This window comes from Podarcis pityusensis, assembly GCF_964106645.2.
Source record: "Podarcis pityusensis genome assembly, chromosome: 15".
Lineage (NCBI taxonomy): Eukaryota > Metazoa > Chordata > Lepidosauria > Squamata > Lacertidae > Podarcis > Podarcis pityusensis.
In genome coordinates, this window is record NC_138040.1 from 15,836,200 (window position 1) to 15,861,191 (window position 24,992).

Here is a 24,992-nt window from a genome sequence, read left to right on the forward strand (position 1 = left end):
CCTCTTAGCCCCCCCCCCCAGCTGCTTAGGTTAATAGGAAATCAAACGCTTTCCCAGAGGGGGGGGGACTGGAAGGTGGGGGGAGAGAGATCTGCTTCCCATTTGCCAGTGGGTAACCCCTGGTTACAGGCAGCAGAGTCGCTGTCTCTAGGATGCCAGCCGGGCCCTGCGATTGGTGGAGAGGACCAGCCAGGCTCTCCTGCTCGCTGATGGGCCGCCCGTTGCCCTGGCAACAGCAGCATCCAGCTCCTCCTGTGTGTGAGAGAGGGATGTCTTGCTGTTCTGCAAACCTCTCCAAAGAGCCCTAGCAACTGCGATGTGCCTTCACCCGACAGTCAGGATCGTGTGGGGTGTGTCGCAGAGGACCCCCCACCCCGGGCTGAAATAAGCAGCACATGCAACAAGGAGTATATACCCACTCCCTTTCTGCAGGCTCTGTGGCATGGCTGGGGGGCCTGTGGGGGGCGTCCAGGTGCTTTTATTTGGTTATTTACTATATATATATATTCTAAGGAGCTACGTACATGGCGCTTCCACATACATGCTGCATTTTATCTTCAGCACAACCCTACGAGGTAGGCCAGGCAGAAGGAGAGGGCGAGAGGGAGAGAGAGAGAGGCTGAAGGTCACCTAGTGAACTACATAGCTGAAGGTGGATGGGATTTAAACCTGGGTCTCCCTGGTCCTACATGCTAAGTCAATATCCTTCAACTTGCGTAGTCTTTGGGATGTTTTGGACTCCCAGCTCCCTTCACCTTCCCATGCTGCCTGGGGCTGATGTGAGTTATATCCAACAGTCATGGACAGGCTGGCAGCCCAATCACATTTTTCTTCTTTAATTTGTGGGCTAGCTTTTGTGAACTTGGGGGAGAAGAGGTCCAAAGCACTGAGGAAACCCAATCCTGGGACTTCAGGCTTCACACTTGAAAATCAAGCTGAAACCAAAGAATTTTAGGATTAGAAAGGAGCCCAAGTCATCTAGTCCAACCCCCTGCAATGCAGGAAACACAGCAAAAGAATCCCTGAAAGATGCCCATCCAACCTGTTTAAAAACCTCCAGTGAAGGAGATTACACCACTTTCCAAGGGAGTCTGTTCCACTGTCAAACAGCTCCTACCACCAGAAGGTTCTTCCTAAGGTTTCGTCAGAATTTCCTTTCCTGTTATTTGAACCCATTGGTTCGGGTCATCCCCTCTGGATCAGCAGAAATCAGCTTGCTCCATCTTCCTCAAGCCTTCTCTTCTCCAGGCTAAGCATACCCAACTCCCTCAACTGTTCCTCGTAAGGCTCTGTTTCCAGACCCTTTATTCCTGCATTACAGGGGTTTGGACTAGATTACCCTTTCCAACTCTACAATGATATTATCATTTTGCTCGCCCTCCTCTGCACAGAAAGCATCAGAAGCAGAACTGGAGTTATGTTGACTATTGCTTCATGCTGTTAGGAGAAGGAATTCTGACAGATGCATCTTTCCCTGCAGTGGAACTAGACTATGAGCTATGAGGATATACTCAAGTGTAGGAAGATTAAAGTACAATCCTCAGTAGAAACCCAAGGACAATAATTCAATTTGCAGTGGGGGGTTGCAGCTGGGAGGCAGGATTTGGCACACAGGCCAGGTAGGGATTAGAGGCCAGATGCTAGCCCAGTGGCTAACCAGCCAAGTTCATCAGGGATAGCATTCAGCAAAGAGCTTCACTTATTTTCTGCCCAAGACAGTCAGAATTGCATTCTTGTCTGTATGCCCCCCCCCCCCGCAGCAGCAGCACCCTGAATCAGATGCAAATACTGAAATGGAATGGATGGGCTGGTTGCCTGGTGAGGTTTTCACTTAGGGAGAAATCAATATAATCATCTATATTTCTATCGGGTACCTTTCATCGTTTTGTGATCCAGTTATCCTACTAGCTCCCCAGCTAGTTTCAGGCTTCTTCATCAGCCACCCCCCAAAAAAACTTCTTCCCTGCCATCAACCTAACAGTGAGAAGAGCTCCCTCACCAAGCCTGGCTGAGCAAGCCACTCCCCCCTTATTTAGCTGTGGGATGACGATATCCTTTCCAAATGAAAATCAGTTTCCTTTCACTGTCAGCTGAACAATGGTGCAAGGACCCCCTCTGCTGTACCACTCGGGAACAGCAACCCAGCGCTTGGAAAAACACAATTTCAACACAAGGGGAGTTGCTGAGCTGGACCAACCACAGCTCAGGGTGGTTGCCCTCCTCTCCTAACTTGCTTCAAAGGGAATTGCAAGAAGGAATGGTGAATGAAAAGAATATGGGGAGAAGAAGGGGGCGGGTTTCTCCCCTTCCCACAGCCTACTAAGAACTCACCTTTTACTAGAATTCTTTGCCTGACCCACAACCTTCAACCCACTTGCAATTTCAGTGAAACCTACCCATATGTATTCAAAGAATAACATGTTAGAGTTTGAAGGGAGTCAAAGGGTCATCTATCCCAAACCCCTGCAATGCAGGAATAACATTCACCAAATACTCTCTCCTCTCTTGGCCTTCTAAATAACCCTACACAATGGTTGCTTACTTTTACAACTCAACACCAATCAAAGGGTGGCACTGTGGTCTAAACCACAGAGCCTAGGGCTTGCCGATTGGAAGGTCAGCGGTTCAAATCCCCGCGACGGGGAGCTCCAACAGGGTGAGCGCCCGTTGTTTGGTCCCAGCTCCTGCCCACCTAGCAGTTCGAAAGCACCTCAAAATGCAAGTAGATAAATAGGTACCGCTCCGGCAGGAAGCTAAATGCATTTCTGTGCACTGCTCTGGTTCGCCAAAAGCTGCTTGGTCATGCTGGCCACATGACCCGGAAGCTGTATGCTGGCTCTCTTGGCCAGTAAAGCGAGATGAGCGCCGCAACCCCAGAGTCGTTTGCAACTGGACCTAACGGTCAGGGGCCCCTTTACCTTACCAATCAAAGAGGGGACCAGGCAGCTGTGTTTCCAAAAGCATCTAAGTGCTTCACTTTAAGACTTGGAAGGACAAGGAGACAGTTCCTAAATGTTTCTTTGTGTCTTTATACAGCATATTAAAATAAATATCATTCACATGATTGGTTTGAATCCTTTGGCTATACAGATCAAAACACCGTGGCCACGTCATTACATTCCAAACTGCAAGAGTGAATCCTACAGCAGTTTACCTCATAAAAGAGAATGCATTTCCCCAAAGACTATTAGAAGCCACCACAAAGACTCCAAATGAGAACTTTCTTCTCTTCAGATGCATCCTTTATCAAACCAAAGAGGTTTGTTAAGTGCTCAAGTTGTGGAGCAGCTTTTTTGGGCCCAAGTGCAGGGGACACCCCAGTGAAATAGTCAGCAGAATCTCTATGAAAGAAAGGAAAGGTAGACCTGAAATCCCTCCCTCCCGCACCCAGAGGAAGGGAGAATTTCAAGCTACAGAGATGACACCTGCTAACTGAAGCACCATGCCCAATACATTGACATGCATAAATACCATCTACTTCTCACAGTACAATTAGGTGTGGGAAATTAAACCCACTTGCACTTTGATTTCTAAGGCAAAGTAAAGCACGTTTTAAAGGTTTTATTATCATTGGAAATGGCATCTGGAGTCTTGCTCCCCAGCACTGTGTAGGGGGGGGTTGGTTGGCAACACTCCAAATCCTTCTGAAATTGTTTGTTATGTTCTCTGGGTGATTACAGTGAGGCATGTAGGAAAGCAGAGATCCCCCCAAGCTTGGCCTTGGTGGGAGCCCGCATCAGCCTTCATGAGGGACGCTTTGTGTACCCCTTGAAGCCAGAGCCTTTCGGGAGGACATGCTTCTCCTAGCCGGTTCTGCCTGCTCCAGGAGGAAGTCCCTCAGGAGTGGCAAGCCCAAAGGGACACCTGGCCATGCCAGCTTCTCCTCCTCCTTGCTCACTTGAAGCTGACCAGGAAGATCAGAGTTGACAAGAAAGTGATGGCAACCAGCAACTCCTGCAGGTGCTCCCGCCGCCACATGTTTTCCATCTCGGCCTTGCGCTTCTGCATCTCCCGTCGCTTCTCGCGGATGAAGCGCTCACGCTCCAGCTGCTCCCCATAGTGGGCCTGGTAGAACTTGTCAAAGTCGAATATGGGTTTGTTGTGGGGCCACGTGGAGGCAAAGGGCTGCGTCCTGGTGGCTGAAGAGGTGGTGGTGGTCGACGACCCTGCTGTCTTGCCCGAGGGCTTCCCGGCGGTGCGCAGGTCCTCCCTGCTGAGCAGGCCGCGGTCGTACTTCCTTCGGAGGGCGACGCTGCCCAGCACCAGGTAGGCCTCGTTGACGAGAGTGAAGCGCCGCGCCGCCTCCTCGCTGCCGGCGTTGCGGTCCGGGTGGTACAGAAAAGACTGCTTGTAGTATGCCGTCTTGATCTGCGCCTGCGTGGCCCCCGGGGAGACCCCCAGCAGGTCGTACAAGCCCTGCGGACCGGAGCCTGGCCGGCCTGTGCCGCCCCCGGATTCGGTCCCCGAAAGGCCCGCCGTCTGGGGCGGGCGGGAGAGCACCGCCCGGGGCGCCCACAGCAGGGGGGCCGCCGTCCCCTTGTTCAGGCCCCTCAACAAGGCCATGGGATGCCGCCGGCTTCAGCGGCCCAACCAGGCCGCCCTTTCACGACTGACCTCCGCCATCTTGACTCGCTTCCGAGGTAAGGAGCCGGCCGGCTAGTGACGTCACAGGGCCAGGACCCAATTGGGAGGGAGTTCCTTGCTGGGAAACGGATGGGGCCGTGGTTGCTGTTGGGCGGGATGCAGACGGACGCGTTCCTCTGCCAATAGCAGGAAACAACGCATCACGGGCGAGGGCGGGCAAATGGCGTCATAAGGAAGCGCATTTGCCCGCACAGCTGGTCGATGGAAGAGGAGGAGCGCGCAGAGTGATGGCGTTCTGGCACTCTATTGGAGGGATGCGTGGCTCGGCTATTCGCCAATGGGAAGAGGTGCGGGGGGGGCAGTGCGTGTTATTGGAGGGCTGTGGCGGAGGGAGAGGACGCTGGGCTACACTGCAGGGCTGTTGTAAGCTCCTCTCAGCCCACACCATAGCGGGAAACTCACTGGTCTACACTGCGGGGCTGTTAGAAACCATCTTCTTTCCAAGCATCAGCCCTCATATCTTCCTGAGAATATCGTAGCTGCACTGGACTGCTCTGCAGGGCTGCTGTAAATTCAGGTCAGAAGTGATCTGGTTATAGATAAATTCTCTCACAAACTCCAAGTTTCAAACAAAACATTTTCAAAGTAATAATAATAATAATAATTTTATTTATATCCCATCCTCCCCAGCCGAAGCCGGGCTCAGAGCGGCTAACAACAATAAAATAATACAACATTCTAAAATCATTTCATTATAAAATTAATTCAAATCAAATTAATGGCAACCATTGGGCTAGAGTTCTGTGAGGATTATGATTCTCCCTCTTCTTTCTCCCTCAATCCTAAAACCATTTTGACTCTCCCAATGACCTCAAATATTCCTCTGCAGTAAGGGAGGCAAATGGGGAAAGCTTTCCCATTGTCTTTTCACTTACAAATGCTTCAGATCCTGTCTTAAGGGCGTACTTGTGTATGAATAGAGTGAGCCTGTGACCTGGATTCAGGAACTAAAGTATTTACTGTAGTGGCGAGTTCCCTGGGCTCGAGTTGGATCATCAAAGAAAAGGCCAAGATAATGAAGTAAAATAGCAGCCAGGAGGCCTGAGCTTTATTGTTCCAACAAGACTTCAAACTATAACATAAAGGAAGCAGAGAGAAGTCCCAAACAAAGGTGCTTCTCCTTTTAAAAGTTCCCCATAGTTACCCACACCACCCTTGGAAAAACATCATGTACTTGTCATAAATCAGGTGTAGCATCTGAACTGAAACTTGAGTGTCAGACTTGCCCTGTCAGTCAAACTTACTCTACATTCCTGTTTCCAGGTACAACAAAGAAAGTATTTACGTCTTCCTATTTACTCCCAGTTGAGTCAAGTACACCCCTTTGTCTTTACAATGACACTCTGGCACTCTGGAGCAGGATGCCAGGGTTTATCACCCAGGTAGTGTTGTCATTGGGTACGTGGTCCTACGCTTATGGCTGACCTTACCCATAGATCAAGCCCCTCCTCTGGTAGGCCTCCCTCCTCTGAGCAAGACAACATTGAAATTGTGAGAATCCGCCACAGGATTGATTTTATATGAATTTCTAAACGTACATGCTTAGAAAAAGTCTAAAAGCTAAACTAGACACACTAATAACCAGAGGGTTCTCTGCAACCCCAGCTGAGCCCTTGTTAGGGGGTGCTATTGTATAAGCATATCAAAGTTGCTGTCAAAATGGACTATTCTGATTGGTTGCCGGTTTGACAGCTATTTGAATTATAGTTCTTGATTGGCTAGGCATCTTGCGGATAGTTCTTGATTGGCTAGGCATCTTGCGGATTATTCCTCAATGAATGAGTATGGCAACTGGTCTACCCTTATCTATGAGCACACCCTGGATGTGAAGGGGAAGGAAATGAAGGGAGCAGACCAGTCAAAGTCTGGTGACCCCCGCCATGGGAACAGGTCTGTGCCCCCCCCCATTCTGATTCCGGTAACATTACCATCACAAAAGAATGGCCAAGCTGCCCAGGTAATGGAATCAGTGACCACCATCAGGTATCCTGGCAGACAGGATTTCTGCTATAGACTGCCTCCTATGATGTATGTGTGATGCTTTTAGGGTGGTCTTTGGCTAAGGGGTTGGGCAATGTCAAAGGTCTTTAAACGTTCCTGCACACTTTGTTCTGGGTCTCTCCCTCCTGCACACTTTGTTCTGGGTCTCTCCCTCCTTGCATGGAGGGAAGGGAACTCTGTTGCAACAGAAAATAAAGATATCTTGCTTTCCACTTGATCCTGCCTCCATCCATTCTTCTCTGACCAATCATGGACTTAGGGGACTCAGAGTCCCATGGGAGTTGGTCAGCAAAAGCCAAACCCCAATGTTTACATCAATGTATACTACATGGTTGTCGCAAGCTACTCTCCCTCTGTCTCAGTCTCACCTCCCACCCTGCACCATTAACCACAGACTGGGGGTGCTTCCAGACACCAGCTTGACACTGCAAACAAGTCATTGGAAACAACTATTTTATGTTTACTTGCTGGATTTCCCCTGGAAAGGATAAATCCGGATTAAATGGGGATGCATGTGATATATACAGGCTGGCATTTTGATGCCGATAATCTTGTGTGCGTGAGGAGCACCAATACCACTGTAAAGTCCCACCTGGAAGCACCCTACTTTGCAGGGCTGTTGTCAGCCACCATGCACTGCCACAAAATGGAATAACAGCAGTCCACACTGCAGGGATATTGTACAGTAAGTGGGTCCCTTCCAGAACACCCTGCCGTATCCGTATAATATAGAGCACTGGTTCCAAAAGTGGACAGTACTGCCCTTGGGGGATGGGGGTGGGCAGGGAACATAATTACCTGGGAGGGGCACCAAGAGGAAAGAGGGAAGCTAGAAATGAAAATTACTTTGAAAAGTTGGCATCACTGGATCCAGTTCATCAATTTTGTTGAATTAATTAAACTAAATACTTTTAATTTGATTTTGAATAAATGTGCAATTAATTGTTACTCTTTTGAATTTTACTGTGTTATTACCTTCCTTAGTAGGCCATGAAAACTGCTGTTCTGAATAATGATTTTTATAGGGTAGGGGGGCCCTGGGAATGAGTTTTTGGAACAATGGGAGCGGTAACCCCCCAAAAAGGTTTGGGAACCACTGATATAGAGACTGGATTAAACTGCAGGGTTGTTGCAGTTAGCCTTACCTACAGAACTATCCATGGGCCACAGTACAGTGTTGTCATAGCCTGACTCTCTCACTCATGAAAAATGTGGGGATAAACCATTGACTATATTATAGGGCCATTGTAAGCCACTGCCAGACACACACACATTCCTGCAATGTCAGGCACACATAAGCAAAGGCTTCTTTCACTGTAAGAGGCCATCCCCATAATTCTACAGGAGATGCAAGGCAGGGAGAGAACAAATTAGCCAGGAGTTTGGGAATGCAGCCTGCTGAAATAAAAACCTTTTAGACATGAAGCCTAAAATTTGGGGGTTTGCTTAAATGAATGTGTTGTGAGATTGTTAGGCTTACACTAGCCAGCAGAAGGAGTTGTCAGGAAGCTGCCTTGATACATCAAGTCAGACTGTTCGGCCCATCTAACTCAGTACTGCCTACACTGATTGGCAGCAGCTCCCCAGGGTTTCAGGAAGGAGTTTCTCTCAACCCTGCCTGAAGATGCTGTTGTGGATTGAAGTTGGGACCTTCTGGTTCTAAGGCAGACACTCTACCACTGAGCTATGGCTCTCTCCCTAAAAAATGTGGGAGCTCAAAGAAGCTCTTTTCGATCCCAATTGTAAATCCCAATTGAAAATATAAGCAAATAGATCACATTACAGAATAAACGTAAGCTTTTGCAGAAGTTTTATTGCTGCACTGGGAGGCAGTGTTTCCGCTACGCAGGTGCAAACATGTCCTTGTTACAATTGTGGCTGCTTGTTTTGGATTTGGCACAGCCTGGTACAAGATGGTTCTGCTGGTTTCATTTTGAAAGAGACAGGAGCAGCTGGGATTTATTTCCCTTGGGTGGAGGGTCGAGAGTGATTTTTTGCAGTTTAAACATGGGCTGGAAAAAAGACGCAGGCATGAGCTTAATAAAAGGTCACCAGAGGAGTTTGCTGGCTAGCGGAAGGCAGTTGCTGCACTGTTTAGCAGGTGGGTTAATGCTGGGGCAACAAAATGTGACAACTAAGTGACACCTCCATGTTCAGGGGCAGTCTACATTAGAGTTCCAGATTCTGGAGATAAAACACTGTGAGAGGGTTTGTGCCTAGTGTGCAGGTTTCCGAGAGGCATCTGAGAAAAGAGCGCCCTGAAACTCCCTTTCACTCAGAAATTAGTGAATGCAAAAACGTAACAGCAGCGGTTTGGCTAAGTTTCCCCACAAATGAAGAATGAGACCACGTACCCTGTTTGAAAATGTAGGTCTTCATTTGGGAAAAGCGACCGTGTGTTTTCTACCAATATAAGTGGGAGTGGGGTACCGTTGGGATTCCCTTTGGAAAAAACGTCTCCTAAAATGATTGAAATGTGGGCTAAGGCACAAGCAGGGGGTTGTCCAATTGCAACATGGGCGCATCTCAGAGGCCTGGGTGGCACTGATGGAGACAGGCGAGATTTGACAGAGGGAAAAGGGCAGCTTCCAGAACCCACAGTGACTGGGAAAGTGGCACAGTGCCACTGCAGAAGCTGAAGAGTGTCCACTATGTGTGCAGAGAGAAAGCAGGCATCAGAAGATCAGAATAGTCCCGCTATATTGAGCTAAAGAGGGCCCATCTAGTCCAGCATCCTGTTCTCACAGTGGCCACCCAGATGCCTCTCCTGGGAAACCCACAAGCAGGAGCAGGAGCCCTCTCCTCTCTTGCCATTTGCAGCAACTGGCATTCAACTGTGGAGGCAGAGCATAGCCATCATGGCTAGTAGCCATCAACAGCCCTCCCCTCCCGAATCAGATAAATAGATACCGCTCTGGCGGGAAGGTAAACGGCTTTTCCGTGCGCTGCTCTGGTTCGCCAGAAGCGGCTTAGTCATGCTGGCCATGTGACCCGGAAGCTGTACGCCGGCTCCCTTGGCCAATAAGGCGAGATGAGCGCCGCAACCCCAGAGTCAGCCACGACTGGACCTAATGGTCAGGGGTCCCTTTACCTTTACTTTTACCCGAATTAGTCTAATCCTCTTTAGAGCCATCTAGGTTGGTGGCCATCACTGCTACCTGCAGGAGCGAGTTCCACAGTTGAACTATGCGCTGTGTGAAGAAGTACACAGCCTACATGAGGTCTGGTGGCAAGTCCACTTCCTACATAGGCCAGGATGTGGAGAGTGCTGCGGTTGTGGCTTGCGCCGGGTGGTTTTTGAGCTGTGGTCGCTAGTAAATTCAGGAAGAAATGGGCACAGAATAGCTTGCCAGGGTGAAGGAGGCTTCCCTTCCGGGAATGGGGGCTGGCCAGCCTGGGGTGTGGGCAATTTCTTCCAGGCTGCATCTCTCCTCCAAGCCGCTCTGGACAAACAGTTCCTCAGCTGGGATGAGAGATCTTGCTGGTGCTGCTCTACCCAAAGGCCCCTGCTGGAGCCTCATCATCCTCGGCGGCTACGAAGAACCATTGCTGGCTCCTGCCCTTGTCACTGCCTGGGTGGCCTGCTCAGGGATGGCTGCCGGGTTGGTCAGGATCGAGGTGGAAACGCTCAGCTGACGGAGGGAGCTCAGGACGGCTGAAGGAAGAAAAGCAGGCATTAGATCATCAGCAAAGTCATGTAACTAGATCAAGCCATGTGAGGGCCCACCCAATTCCTCACAGTGGCCAACCAGATGCCTCTTCTGGGAAGAGACAGTGCTTCAGAAGGCAATTAATAAATCAAGTGTAATAATAATAATAAGTGCAACGACAACAAAAACTTTGCCTCGTCCTCTTTTAAAAACATCAGTGAGCACTTATGAAGAATGCTGTAGCTGGATCAGGTCTAGCCCAGTATCCTGTTCTCAGAGCTGCCCACCTGATGCCCAATAGGAAACCCACAAGCACAACAGAACTCTCCCCTCCTGTGGTTTCCTGGGATTTCGGGAGCATCGCTGGCTCCACTTGAGAATGAGTCGATTCCCAACAGAAGCCATTCACACTTTTGGCCTCGCGAGGCTGCATGGAGATAGCTTTCAGAATGTACACACCATTTCCTAACTTTGCTCAACTGCTCTTTCCTGGGCTATTATTATTATTACTATCATCATCATCATCATTATTATTATTATCTTTGTGTATATTTTCTACATGGTGCCCCGACTTGTCCAAGAAGCCTCCTTATCCAGGACCCCTTTGCTGTACTAGGAAGAAGATGGAGACAGTGTTGAAAGACCCAACTGCCATCACCCTCCTGGAGGAAAGGAAGTGGGGGTCACAGAAACTACTCACTGGGCCGCAGCGCTGGGAGAGAGCAGTACTGATCCAGCCAGGCCAGGGACGTCTGGCCGAGGGTCTCCATGCTGCTTGTGGAGACCATCCCATTGAAGGACTCAAAGAGTGGCCTCATGATGATGCTGAACTGAGAGAGGAGGTGCTGTTAAGGACCAGAAGGGAGTGTGATGAGCTGCCCCACCATCGCCACCTTCTCTTATTTGCGCTGTCTCAAATTCCGACCCGTCCACTGTCTGTTGCTGAATTTGGGGGCTATGAGCCACATGACATTTCTACCACCCAGGTAGCATTTTCCCTGGAGCTAAAACCCACTTTCACCTAACCAACAGCAGAACAACGGAATTCTAAAATGATTACATTTTACTTTTACCTGCAACATGCATTTGACATACCATGTTTATGGGGTTATAGTGGCTCCTTGCTTTCACACCCCACCTCCTGGGTGGTGTCCACAACCATGTAAGGACATAAGAATATACGGTAGTTATACTCTGCTGGATCCAGCCAATGGCCTATCTAGTCCAGCATCCTCTTCTCACAGTGGCCAATCAGATGCCCCAAAGGGAAATCCGCAAGCAGGACACAACCACAACTCCCCTGCAGTTTCCAGGAATTGGTATTCAGAAGCATTGCTACCTCTGAATGTGGAGGCAGAGCAGAGCCACCATGGCTGGTAGCCATCGATAGCCCTCTCCTCCTCCATGAATTTGTCCAATCCTCTTTTATAGCCATCCAAGTTGTTGGCCATCACTGCCTCTGGTGGGAGGGAGTTCCACAGTTTTAACTATGCATTATGTGAGGACGTACTTTCTTTTATCTGACCTGAACCTTCCAACATGCAGCTTCGTTGAAAGTCCACCAGTTCTGGTGTTTTGAGAGAGGGAGAAGAACTTTTCTCTATCCACTTTCTCCATGGATAAGAGAAGACTGAGAGAAGATATGAAAGTCAACTTCAAATATCTAAAAGGCTGTCACATGGAAGACGGAGCTCCCCCCTGTTCTGGAGCGTAGGACCCAAACCAATGAATTCAAGTTGCAAGAAAGAAGATTCGAACTAAATCTTAGGAAGAACTTTCCAATGGTAAGAGCTGCTCAACAGTGGAGCAGACTTCCGTGGGGGTTTTTAAGCAGAGATTGAATGACCATCTGTCATACACGCTTTTGTTGAAATTGCTGCATTGCAGGGGGTTGGACTAGATGTCCCTCAGGTGCCTTCCAACTCCACAATCCCATGATTCTATGCCATGCATCATTTTATAAACTTCTATCATGTTGCCTGCTACTCGACTTTTATCTCAATTATTGCTTGCCTCTCCACTGCTGCCTATTTCCAATTAATCCTTACCAAGTACTGTGAAGAGTAGTTGTGATCACAGACATACATACACACACACACACACACACACACACACACACACAACAACTCCCCTCCCAAAAAGGATACAACCCAGAACTTCCAGTTCTGCAAGGTGCAAGAACGGACGTAGTCATCAAACATGTCCCGCATCTGGTCAAAGCGCTGGCGGGTGATGGGCACCCCCGTGGCAGGCAGCTGCTGCTGGCACAAGCTGCAAAAGGAACCACAAGGAGACAGTTTTACTTTCAGGGACACGATCTCTGAGATCATCTGCAGGGGCGTCGCTAGTCTTTCCTAAATTGGCAAGGCTTGTTTAACAACAAGGAACAGAGCCTTTCTTGTTGTCAGCCCAGTCCTGTGGAACTCTCTGCCACTAGATTCAGCAGGCACCTTCTGTGCTAACTCTTGAAATGCCTGCTGTAAACTTTTCTAAGTCTGCCTGGCCTACGCAGGCAATTAAGAACACATCTTTTCACAATGGTTAACTGATGTCTGTTTTTAACTTTTCAGTGGTTTCCTTGTATGGTTTTATGCCTTTATTGCTGTAAAGGGCTTGGTTATATGTTTTTACGGCAAGCAGTATACAAGTATATAAACAAACAAATAAATCACCAGTGCTCACAAAGCGCTGTGGCTTTGCCCACATGGTTCAATGTGAACCAGCAAACGGGGCAAAACGGGGCTCACATGAAACAGGGAAAGTCAGGAACTGGCCTGTTGGCCAGATTGAGATCCCCACCCCTGAGATGTGCCTTCTGATGTGCCTCCCCCAAAAAACCACATAGAGTCCTACTTGATGGCAGCGTTCAGCTCATCGATCTGATCCCGCAGGTGCTGTGCCTCGTCCTGCAGGGCAGCTCGCTCTTGCTGCAGCTTGCCAATGTACTCAGCCGTCTTCTGCAAGGTGGTGGCTTTGCTGACCTGCACAGCATCGTCAGGTGTGGGGAGGCAGGAGGGAGAAAGCGGGGTAGGCTTAGAGAGGCCGGGTTCATCAAGAGGCCAGAGAGAGCTTCAGGAGCCCCAGCCATTCAATGTCACATCTGCTGCACCGTTACAGGTGTCACATAACACCAGTTCCGCAATGGTAAGAAATCGATCTTGTAGTGCGGCTGCACCTACACTATGGAACTCCCTGCCTCTTGACGGCAGGCAGGCACCTTCGCTGTATTCCTTTTGGTGCCCGCTAAAGACATTTTTGTTTAAGCAAGAATGTGGATTAATCTGTTTTGAGTTTGCTGTTGGTTTTATCTGTTGAAAGTTGTCTTCCTTGATAATTTCATTGTTTTATCTGTACACTGTAAACTGCTTTGGGATGGTTTCTCTTGCAACCAAGTGGTGTAAAAATCTCATGAAATACAGTGGTACCTCGGGTTAAGAACTTAATTCGTTCCGGAGGTCCATTCCTAACCTGAAACTGTTCTTAACCTGAAGCACCACTTTAGCTAATGGAGCCTCCTGCTGCCGCTGCGCCGCCAGAGCACGATTTCTGTTCTCATCCTGAAGCAAAGTTCTTAACCCGAGGTACTATTTCTGGGTTAGCAGAGTCTGTAACCTGAAGCATATGTAACCTGAAGCTTCTGTAACCCGAGGTACCACTGTAAGTAAGTAAGTAAGTAAGTAAGTAAGTAAAATACAGAGAATGACTCCATTCCAATGCTGGGCATCTGACTGGCACGCAGAAATTATCTGGTTCAATGCCAGGCACTTCGAGGAGAGATTCCCTGCCTGAAACCTTGGAGAGCTGCTGCCAGTCAGTGTCGACAATACAGAGCCAGATGAGCCAATGGCCTGACTCTGTATAAGGCAGCTTCCTGTGGTCTTGCGAGCCTCAGGGTGCCCCTCCCTGTCCTATTTGTCTGTTCCCACCCCGACCCCTTGCCGCTCACCTTGAGGCTGGGCTGGGAGCTCAGGGTGCTGACCAAACTGTGAAGGGTATCGAAGCCCAGCTTGATGTTGAAACGGCGCTTCTGCTCAGCCGAGATGTGGGTGATCCGGCGGCTCTCGGTCTGTGGAAGAAGGAAGGGCAGTTGCTAGACGGGGGTGGGGTGCAGAAAGCCACTCCTGTTTGGAAGGTGGTGGACTGTCCCTCCTCAGATGTTTTTAAGCAGAGGTTGGATGGCCACCTGCCAGGGATGCTTTTGCTGCGATTCCTGCATTGCAGGAGCTTATAGTAGATGGCCCATGGGGTCCCTTCCAACTCTATGGTTCAGATTTTGGTATGCCACGTAAATATCTAAGAGGAGCATTGGACAGAATGCACACCTGCATTGCCAATGTGCATTGGCAAACGCCCCAGGTTCAATCCGTGATGGTATCTCCAGGGAGAGCTGGGAAATATTATTATTATTATTATTATTATTATTATTATTATTAATTTCCCTTTATGTACCACCCTTGATCACAAGATCCCAGGGCGGTGTACAACATTAGGAACAGAGCATGAAAATTAAAAGATAATAAAAAGCAGAATAATGGGCAGAATAATAACAATAACAACTCCATTTCTTTCTCCCTGTTTTTCTTGGAGTAACTTCTGCTAAGGTTTTCAGGATCACAATGCAATATGAAAAAGGAAACAGATACAAAAGAAGACCAAAAAAAAAACAAGCAAAGGACGGCCAGAGGATTAAGTGCATATACCAAAGGCAATTGACCCACCTGGAAAATATATATATCATTGAATGAGAGGATTGGGAATGTGAATGAGGGAGCCAGGAAGTATGTCTTATAGCTCCCATACTTCCCACGAGGCTGGTGAGAGGAATTAATTCAGGTGACCAACGTTGGAACACGAAACAGAGTCCAAACTCCCACCAAAGAGTACATTTGTATTATTGTTGTTTATTTTTTGCACTTATGTCCCACCTATTTCTCCAAGAAGCTCAAGCTCTCCTCTTCCTCATTTAATCCCCACAACAGCCTTGTGAGGCAGGCTAGGCTGAGAGGCAGTGGCTGGCCCCCAAAGTCATCCAGTGAATTTCACAGCCGAGTGAGGATTTGGGCCCAGACCCTAGTCCAACATTGCACCACAATGACTCTCTTTTCATTGGGAGGTGACTTGTCACGTTTTCTGCTTTGATCACTACCTGTCCAACGAGATGCAAGCGCTCTTCATCAAATGCATGCGCAGACCTCTCTGTTTCGCCCCCTTACCTTGCTTGGCTCCGTCTTGTTCCGACTGCACGAGTAGGGGCTGGGTGAAATCATCCCCTCCACCAGCAGCACTGGGGATCCTTGCCCCGACATCCTCCGGTTACTGCCTGAGGAGGGAGGAGAAAGAGACTCTGCTGTTCTTAATCACATCTGAGCATGCACAGAGTGCTTCCCCTTCACCACTGACCCACAGCATAGTGGAGGAGGGCAGCGTAGCTCCGGGATATGGGGCTTGTGTTTCGTTTTGTCGAGAGCAGGAAGGATGGCATTGTCCCCCGAGCATCAGAGGAACTGATGAATGAGGAAGCAAGATGTGTTGGTGCATAAGTGCTGCCAAGCCTTCCATCCCGTGCTCAGGTCATATATACATGGTCAATAAAACCCTATGTATTGGTCATTCCCCAAGGGAGGAGTGGAATTACCTGTGGGGAAGGCGCTGGATCTGGGCCCCTCTGAGCACACTGACCGCTTCTTTACAACTGACCAGGCTAGAGCCTCGAGCGAAACACCTTCCTCGCTTCTTATTTAATGTTTTCCTGCTCTTCCAAAGCTATTTCCTTTGATCATGTTTGTTTCTATTTATGAGTTGTCACAAGCCAAGTTCCACACAACACTGGGAGGTGGGGGGAGCTCATCACGTGCGCATGAAATAACACACGCGACACACACCTGTGACATCACACCTGTCGGGAAGAGGCCGCAAGGCCCAGGGAAGCCTGCCAACACCATGGATAGGCCCAATAGGGCCCCCTGCTACCACAGGGAGGTCTGGTGGGACCCAGGCCCTCAAGATTGGGGGGGCTCAGCCCCGTCCCCGCATACTGGGTGGGGGGAGACAGGGACTGAGCTGTCCTCAGTCCCACAGAGTTGGCATCTATGATCACAAGATTACTGGTAATAGCCAGGCTTTTATTCAGCTGGAACTCAGTTCCGGCAGTTCCCAGGTGGGTGCCAATGCCATTCTAAGAGAACAAGGCATTCGTGGTGAGTTTGGGCACCAGTTTTTCTAGAAAAACAGCACTGGTAATAGCTATTGATTTCCTTATAAATCAGTCACTGTACATCTGCGGTAGGGAAAAGTTTGTGCATGTCTGGTAAAGGCGGATGTTTCATGCTATAAATTTCCTTCACCCTGACACATTTGTTCAGTGCTTTTTTCCTTAAAAATGTTTAGGGGTACTCTCATTTTGACTCAAGAAAACCACCATTTTATAGTTCAAACCAGGGAAAATAAATACAGTAAATGGACAAAAGTACACAGATTCACAAAATGGTTAGGGGTATGTGTACCCTTGTGTACCCCCCAGGAAAAAAGCACTGCATTTGTTAGCAAGAAGGAGCAGCAATATTTCTCCTGCAATATTCTTGGCTGAATGTGATTGTGTTACTAACTTCCTCAGGGGTTGTGCAAACTGCTATTCTGCATAAAGCTGTTTATAGGGTAGGGGCCCCTGGGGGTGAGTTTATGGAACCAAGGGGGCGGTGGCTCCAGAAAGTTTGGGAACCACTTCTGTATCCTAAAGACATCACAGTCTCCAGTGACTTTCATTCCAGGGAAACTGAACCCAAGGAAAACACAGGAACCCCCTGGAGGGTCTATGAGGTTGGTGGGGGGGCAGGCACCAATATATGCAGGTCAACACAACTGCCTGCATTTTGGGATCCTTCTTTGGGGGCAGGGCTAGGGACTCTCCACAGGCCACAGCGAGGGCCATGAGGAGTTCCACACACACTTCAAAATTGGCCCCTTTTGCTGACTTGCTACAGAATAGACCCTTTACACACACAGACAGACGTATAATCAGAAGTCAATAGAGCTGGAGGGCTGTGCTGGGGGATGACTGCCAACTCTGCGCCACTCACCACAGACAGGGGTGGGGGAGAGCCGTTCCGTCTTGGGGACGAGCGGGGGTCCCGATGGCAGCGCGGCCGGGACGGACTGCGAGGGGCTGGAGGCGGGGGACAGCCGAGGGCTGAGCTGGGTCATTCTGGGCAGGAAGTTGGCCGGCTCCTCGCCAAAGGCATTTTGCTACAAAGGAGGACAGAAAGAAACGGTTAGAAGGCACCGGCTCGGTGGCAAGGGTGCCTGCGGAACTCACCACCATAGGATGTTGTGGTGGCCAGTGGCATAAATGACAGGAGCCTGTAGAGGGTGGCTCTGTCAGTTCATAGCCCTCCTGGCAGCAAGGAATGGAGCTTCCAGGTTCAGGGAGAGTATACCTCTGAATTCCAAATTCCAGGATCAGTCAACGGGATGGCTATCTCCATTTCGCTTAGCGTATGAGCTTCCCATCCCCGACTGTTGGAGGCAGCAGGCAGAATTAGATGCACCCTTGGCCTGATCCAGTGGGGTCACAGACCCATCCCTTCCCACCCCAAAGCCAGTTTGGAACCCAGAAAGGAAATGCAGACCCCTGCTATCAACAGTTGACTCCTACCAGAGGTTCAGGCACCGGAGGAGCAACGGTGTGGCTAGGACCAGGCAAAGCCTCTTCAGTTGGCTCTGGTTTAGCTGCAAGAAGGAAGGAAAAATGTGTTGAAGCCAACTAGTTGGGGGACTGCGGCCATTCCTTGCCAACCTTCACCCCCTGAGACTTCTGCCTCCCTGTGCCTTAAGGTATGCAGAACAGGTATGCAGAAAGGTATGTGGAAGGGGGGCTTGTACAGCCTCTTCTAGCTGTCCCTCTGCAGCTCATGCCTAGACCACCACCCACTGTTTCTCATTGTGCTGTAGTTTGCAGCGCCACCTGTCTTTGGCCAAGCAAACTGCAGCATGATGACACACTTACCTTTTTATTATATCTGTGGGTGTATCCTTGATTAACTGGAGTACCTTTTTTGGTCAATCAGAATTTAGCCTAGTGGTTCCCAAGGTGGGTGGTACTGCCTCCTGGGGAGCAGCAGGAGCTAAGGCGGTGGGAGCTAAGAGCTAGGTCGGTGCTAAGAGGCAGGTGGGCAGCCAGGGGCTGGAGGTATAAATGACTTTCAGGTCTTGAAAAGCAGGTATCACTGGATCAAGTTCATCCACTAAACAGTTTGAGCTGGATTTTGAGTAGACGTGCAATTAATTGTGACTGTGTTGAATCTGATTGCGTCATTCTCTTCCTAAATGATTTGGGCAACCCGCTATTCTGAGTAAGACTTTTTATAGGGTAGGGGGTACTGGGAAGGAGTTTACAGAATCAAGGTGGCAGTGACCCAAAAACGTGAGATAGCTGCTGCTTTAACCAACCAGTCAGTCAAACATCGCAGCCCTGAGCTCAGTGCACATTAAAGAGCAGAAGGGACCCCTGGAAAAGAAATCCCGCCTTCCCCCTACCTGAGATCAGCAGCTGTGTCAGACACGGGTTGGGCATTGCCACAAGTGGAGGTGCTGGGATTCTTGAGGGCCTCTTGGTCTTGGCATTGGCCCCCTTCGCCCTAGGCCGGTCGCTCCCCGACTGTGGCTGCCCCCTACCAGCAGCAAATATGGGGGGACTTTGCACACCAGTGTGTAGTTGTGGGGTGCTGAGAGGAGAGTGGTACCCTGAGGGCAGGTCCATGCTGTACCCCGGGACGTTCTGGGAAAAGCAGGGAGTGGAGAGCGATGGGGATGGGGGTCCAGAGTAGAGTGGGGAGGGCGGGTAGTGGAACTTGGGGTTGGGGGCAGGAGGGCGCCCTGGCTCCTGGCTCAGCAGAGGGGCGCTGGGCATTGGGGTGGGGCAGTAGGGCCCGTAGGGGTCTAGGCTGAGCCATTTGCCAGGATACGTATATGGGAACATGGACTTCTGCTTGAGGTCGAGGCCGAGGCTGCTGGGGGGCGTCGAGGAGGGCGGAGCTGACAGGAGGTCATGGTTGAGGAAGGCGCCAGGCGAACCGAGGTGAGCAGGGCACCCGCTGGCTGGCTGTGGGGAGACAGAAAAGGGAGGGAACAGAAAGAGGTGGGTGCAATTTGCTCACTCTCAAAAGAAAACTGCAGGAGAGTCATTCAGCAGCTCTTGTCAAGCTTCTTTTTGCAATGCTGAGGACTAGAAGCTTGCAAACTGGAAAAAAACACAGCAAATTAGGGGGGCCCTGGGATATTAAGGTGCCTCAGGGAGAAAACTCAAACCATTGAAAACATCAGGAAATTAATGTTATGAGTTTGAGGTGGGGGTCAGTCTGGATGATGCCCTGACTTCCTTCCTATTCTTGGGGTCCTGTATCTCTGGGGGACAAGGTGTGAGAGCAAGCTTGCCAAACCAATATTTTTGTTTGGTCAGTGGTTGTGGCTGACTAGTTAAGCACAACAGCACAACCAGAGATGTTGATGTGGACCAAAGGGGTGGGACTCCCCACCCCCACCCCACCTGCTAGGTAGGAGAGCAAGAACAACAGGAGTCCGTTTGAGCTGAGCTAGAAGCCGGCTGGAAGCCAGAGACACAGAGACCAGCTTGCTCTGTGCTGGATCCAAAGCGGAAATTATTGGAAAAGCAAGATCTGTTGTGGGGTTAATGCTGTGAGCCCCTGCATCCTAGGCTCAGGTTCTATATGTGTAAATAAAACTTCAATCTCTGCTGACCTTCAGAGGAAACTGAACTCTAGATGAGTGCCTGGAACCCCTGAAGTCTCTCACTGCTCAGAGATTTGGGTGGCATGTAACAATATAAATAAAGATCAAATCTTGCCGTTTCGCCATGAGGTGGGACAACTCTGTCAGCCTGTTTATAGCAGGGCCATCTGACTGGACAGCAAATAGCTCAGCTTCCTGAAGGAAGCCAGACCACCTGTCCATCCCAGGAGTCCACATACAACAACAACCCATACAAATTACCAAAGTCACTCTGCACATGTACAGATAACCCATACCAGCAAGAGGGCTTCATCACCCAGGAACTTCTGCTCAAGCTATGCCTCTGACCAGGGCAGGAATTGCAGGACAAGAGAGCAAAATGAGCCTAGGGCAGAGCCATCAGCTGATAAGACTGATGGCAAGCAGAGCTTTCACACCTGGTGCCGAGGACTGGGCAGGACGGGAGAAGCGGCAGGGCCTGGGGATAGTAAGGTGTCTGCAGGGCTAGAGAGGAGGGTGGTGCCGGTGGTCCCAAAGAGGGTCTCTGATGCAAAACAGGGCTGGTCCTGATAGTTCAGGGACGTCTGAGCTGGCAGCGGCCGAGGGCTGGAAAAGAAATCTGGGCAGGGGATGAGAAAGAAAGGTCAGAGCAGGCCAGGCAAATGGCTGCACCAAACATGCCATATTTTGCAATGTGATGAAACCGTGCCAATTCCAACAAATGACATTTATACGTATTTGCATGGAGAGGACCAATTCATGGAGACAAATTCATGGAGGAGAGGGCTATCAAGGGCTATTAGCCGCAAGGGCTATGTGTTGCCTCCACAGCTGGAGGCAGGAAATGCTTCTGAACACCAGTGGCTGGAAACCATAGGAGAGGAAAGTGCTTTTGTGTTCAGATCTTGCTTATGGGTTTCCCAAAGGCATCTATGCCATCTCCATTTCCCCTGGAAACCTTTCAGGCAGGAGGGGGACAAATATCAAGGAAGGCCATTATGTTTATTCTTAAGCCGTGATGATGATCAATTTTCTTTTCTTTTTCTTTTTCTAAAATTGTTAACAAAAAAAGTGCACACATAACGAAAAGAAAGAAAACAAAGCATCCTGCTTGGCAGGGGGTTGGACTCGATGGCCCTTGTGGTCTCTTCCAACTCTATGATTCTATGAGAAGACTAAACCATAAAGTGTCACAGCCTGGATGGACAGAAATACAAGGATTCAGCACAGCACCAAAGGGATACTAAAGGATTAACTCATACAAAGAGTCCCCCTGCAATTAATACAGATTTATAAAAATAAAAGTATTATCCACTTGTGAGTTTCACCGTTACTGAGAATAAAGATTCTATATAGTCTTAAATGAGCCAGATATTTGCATATACAAATAGTGTGGAACAATCATGTGCCTCAATATTTGTACTGTATAAGAAATAAAATCATGCCATATATTTTTAAAATGTCATTTGAGTTCTTCCCTTTAGATACTTTTTATGAGATGCACAATTTTCTCTCTCTTAACGAAATGAATGGGGGGGGGGGTTGCTTCCAAAGAAAGAAAACCAGAGATTCACCCCCTCCAACCTGCCAGACTCCTTGCTGCATGTAAAGGAAGAGGTGAATTTTGTGTAAATTAAGGACAACCAGGAAGTTTCCTTAGGGTACCCCAGTGTTATCCCAAAGTTTTGGGTGGGGGAAACTGTGCTCCTGCTTGCGCCAGTCCTGCGAGGGGGGCTTCTTCCTGCTGCTGCCACCCATGCTGCCTTCATCCTCTCACCTGGCCAACTACCAGTTTGGAGCGGCTGTCGTTTCAAGCAGCAGAAGAAGCAAGAGTGTCTGCAGTTGTGAAACACAAGCATTTTTGCTGCATGGGCAGGCAAGCCCGTGTCAGGGCCGCCCACGGGTCACTCAAGCCGCACCCGACACCTTCCGGGGCCCTGACTGCAGCAGGGCGGAGGGCACGGCGTTGCCACATTTGCAAGTCGAACCACCCCAAACATGCAATGCAATCGCCCTCTGCCTTGCACGAGAGCCTGAGGCTGCAGAGGTCAGGGGTCAGCTCCAGCAGGATTCAGTGTTCGTGGATGATGGGAGTTGGAGTCCAGCTGTATCTCTACAGGCCACAGGCTCATCATCCCTGATCTAGCCCAATCTCACAGCATCCCTCTGGGGTGTCAGGGATAGAAATAACTTTCTCGTCACTTGCAGGGGGTTGGACGACCCTTTGCCCCTTCCAGCTCTACAATTCTATTCTGCTATTATGCTAGCAATGTCAGAGAATTCTCCTGGAAACACAAAGAGGAGTGAAAATTGCTGCAATCTGAAAATTTGTCTGAGGTCAAGAAAAGAAACCATGCAATATCGTAAAAGCGGTATTCACTATTGATGATTTTTTTCCCCAGTGCACAAATGTTAAGTAAATCAGTAATGTCGTTTTCTGCATTGTTATGACAACTCCGTTCCATGGAAATTAATCATGCTGATTTTAACCCCTGCAGATCAGATAGGGAAACGAATTAATGTAGGTGTTAGCAAAAGCTGAATTGCAGTGGAATGCAAACAGTGCTGGTTGTGATTAATGTGGTATGGGACAGAAATCACTGCCTCCGGACAGCTGGACCTGCTACTTGATCTTTGAAGGAGAGTTGCAGGGGATTGACATAAGAATGTATGAATATCCCTGCTGATTCAGGCCAATGGACCACCTAGTCCAGCCTCCTGTTCTCAAAGTGGTCCTCCAGATGCCCGAATGGGAAACCCACAAGCAGGACCTGAGCACAAGAGCCCTCTCTCTCCCCTCCTTTGGGTTCTAGCAACTGGTACTCAGAAGCATTGATGCCTCAAACTGGGCAGGCAGAGCATAGCCATCCTGGCAAGTAACCATCAATAGCCCTCACCTCCACGAATTTGTCTAATCCCCTTTCAAAGTCATCTAGCTTGGGGGCCCTCCTGTGGCAGGGAGTTCCACAGTTTAACTCTGCTCTGCACGAAAAGATATTTTCTTCTATCTGTCCCAAATCTTCCCACGTTCAACCTTCATTGCTTGTCCTTAAGTTCTATATAGAGAGAAAAACTTTTCTCTCTCTGCTTTCTCCCTGCCGTGCATAATTTTGTAAACTTCTATCGTGTTGTCTCTTACAGTGGTACCTCGGGTTGAGAACTTAATTCGTTTTGGAGGTCCGTTCTTAACCTGAAACTGTTCTTAACCTGAAGCACCACTTTAGCTAATGGGGCCTCCCGTTGCCGTCGTGCGATTTCTGTTCTGATCCTGAAGCAAAGTTCTTAACCCGAGGTAATATTTCTGGGTTAGTGCAGTCTGTAACCTGAAGCGTCTGTAACCTGAAGCATCTGTAACCAGAGGTACCACTGTACTTACCTTTTCTCTAAGCTAAAACGTCCCAAACGCGGCAACCTTTCCTCGTGATCATTCTGGAAGCCCTTTTATCAACATTTCCCAACTCTGCAGTGTGCTTTTTGAGGTGAAGCAACCAGAACCAGAACACACACTATTCCAGATGTGGTCACAGGGGTCTTCTTCTGTGTGAGAAGCAGGTGCTCTGCGCCACTGAGTGATGTCTCTTCCCCATGAATTCAGGCAGGCAGCTTGGCTTCGTTGGGGCGGGGGTATGAATTGAGCTAAATCCTTCCCCAGCTAGTGATGGGGAGGCCATGAGCTCAGGTCACATCCTAGCACCAAGTTACCTAATTTGTGCTTTCTGAACCAGCCACCTTTTGAAATGTGCACACCTTTGAATTCTGCAATGCAGTTCTCTAACCAACATTTTTTTTGGGGGGGGGGGAAATGCTTCAAAAGTGTAAATTAGGGGAAAGCATGCTCAAAAGCACTTACATTCATTGAAGTAATGCATGCAAAATGCATTAGGGAAAGTTGTTTGCAAGAATGTGCCTATCTTGGAGAAATAAGAAAATAATTGAAACTGCCAATATAGCGCAACTGCATTTGAAATACTGCGGATGGTTCTGCTCCCCTCCCCTCCAAAAAAAAAAAAAAAAATTATATTGTAGAGCTGGCAAAAACTTCAGGAAAGAGCCACTAAAATAGTCAAGGGGCTGGAGCAGCCCCCTTGCAATATTCGAGACTTTTCAATTTAGAGAAATGGCAAGTGAGAGGTGACATGGTGGACGTTTGTAAAATTATTCCTGGCATGGAGAAAGTGGATACAGGAGAGTTTTTCTCCCCCTCTCAAACATAAAATAATAAAAATATCTTTTTAAAGACTTTTTTTAAAGATAGGTGTGCAAGAGCCCTGAGTCAGCTTTGAAATGTTTGAGCCCCTCAGTGGGTGGGTGCGGTTTCTCCCTCCCAGGTCTCCCTCCCTGCCCTCTTGCGCTCGCCTTGCGTGCAGCCTGTGGCTAACCACATCCCGTGGCCTTCCCGAATCCGAGCCCCGTGACCCTGCCGTGCCCCCCCTCTCCCTTCCTGCCCCTGCGCCACAACCCTCTCGCTTCCTCAGAGTCAGACGACCCCCAAACTGCTGCGGCGGCACTTTCAGGGCTCCTGCGAAGGGACACACATCCAACACGGGCTTGTTTTCTTCCTCATTCCGGAGTGGAAAATTCGCAAACCACAACCCCACATCAACCCCTCTGTGGCGTTTTTTTCCGCCGCCTTTGCTTGGGCTCCTTGACCCATTTCAAGTCCTGACCTTTAAACGCAAAGTCACCCATTTAAAACCCTTTTGGGAGTTTTGAGCCACTTGCCAACAATTGATCGCGCCTGCACGAGTAAAAACTAATTGCCCCTTCTTTTGTCATTTATCGGTTTCGCACAATTTACACACTGCTTGATTGTGAAAAAAAAAGAGAAGGAAAAAATAACATTCTCCCTAAGAAAAATGGGCGGTGGTAATTTAGGGCTTTCAAAAAGTTGAAATAACAATAGACTAAAAACTAAGGCTTGCATCAACTTTCTAAACATCTGCGTAGGCTTGT

At 49.1% G+C, this 24,992-nt stretch overlaps 2 protein-coding genes across 2 annotated transcripts in view; both read right to left on the reverse strand.

Annotated features, from left to right (window-relative positions):
- Positions 1–3,009: 3,009 nt before the first annotated feature.
- Positions 3,010–4,668, reverse strand: DNAJC30 (DnaJ heat shock protein family (Hsp40) member C30). The gene has a single exon (XM_080983864.1). It carries the CDS (start codon positions 4,561–4,563, stop codon positions 3,895–3,897), a length of 669 nt encoding a protein of 222 aa, XP_080839990.1. The 5' UTR covers positions 4,564–4,668; the 3' UTR covers positions 3,010–3,894.
- A 3,770-nt stretch (positions 4,669–8,438) lies between these two features.
- Positions 8,439–24,992, reverse strand: part of MLXIPL (MLX interacting protein like) — a 42,175-nt gene continuing 25,621 nt past the window's right edge. Inside the window, 10 exon segments of the mRNA XM_080983835.1 lie at positions 8,439–10,300; positions 10,996–11,125; positions 12,443–12,566; positions 13,149–13,276; positions 14,242–14,361; positions 15,509–15,615; positions 17,372–17,537; positions 17,947–18,020; positions 18,828–19,392; positions 20,477–20,658. Of these exon segments, the coding sequence (XP_080839961.1) occupies positions 10,179–10,300; positions 10,996–11,125; positions 12,443–12,566; positions 13,149–13,276; positions 14,242–14,361; positions 15,509–15,615; positions 17,372–17,537; positions 17,947–18,020; positions 18,828–19,392; positions 20,477–20,658 (1,718 nt within the window). The 3' untranslated portion in view covers positions 8,439–10,178.

Bases quoted from the DNA above. Each gene is read 5' to 3' on its own strand.
- DNAJC30 (XM_080983864.1), bottom strand. From the start codon at position 4,563: ATGGCCTTGTTGAGGGGCCTGAACAAGGGGACGGCGGCCCCCCTGCTG.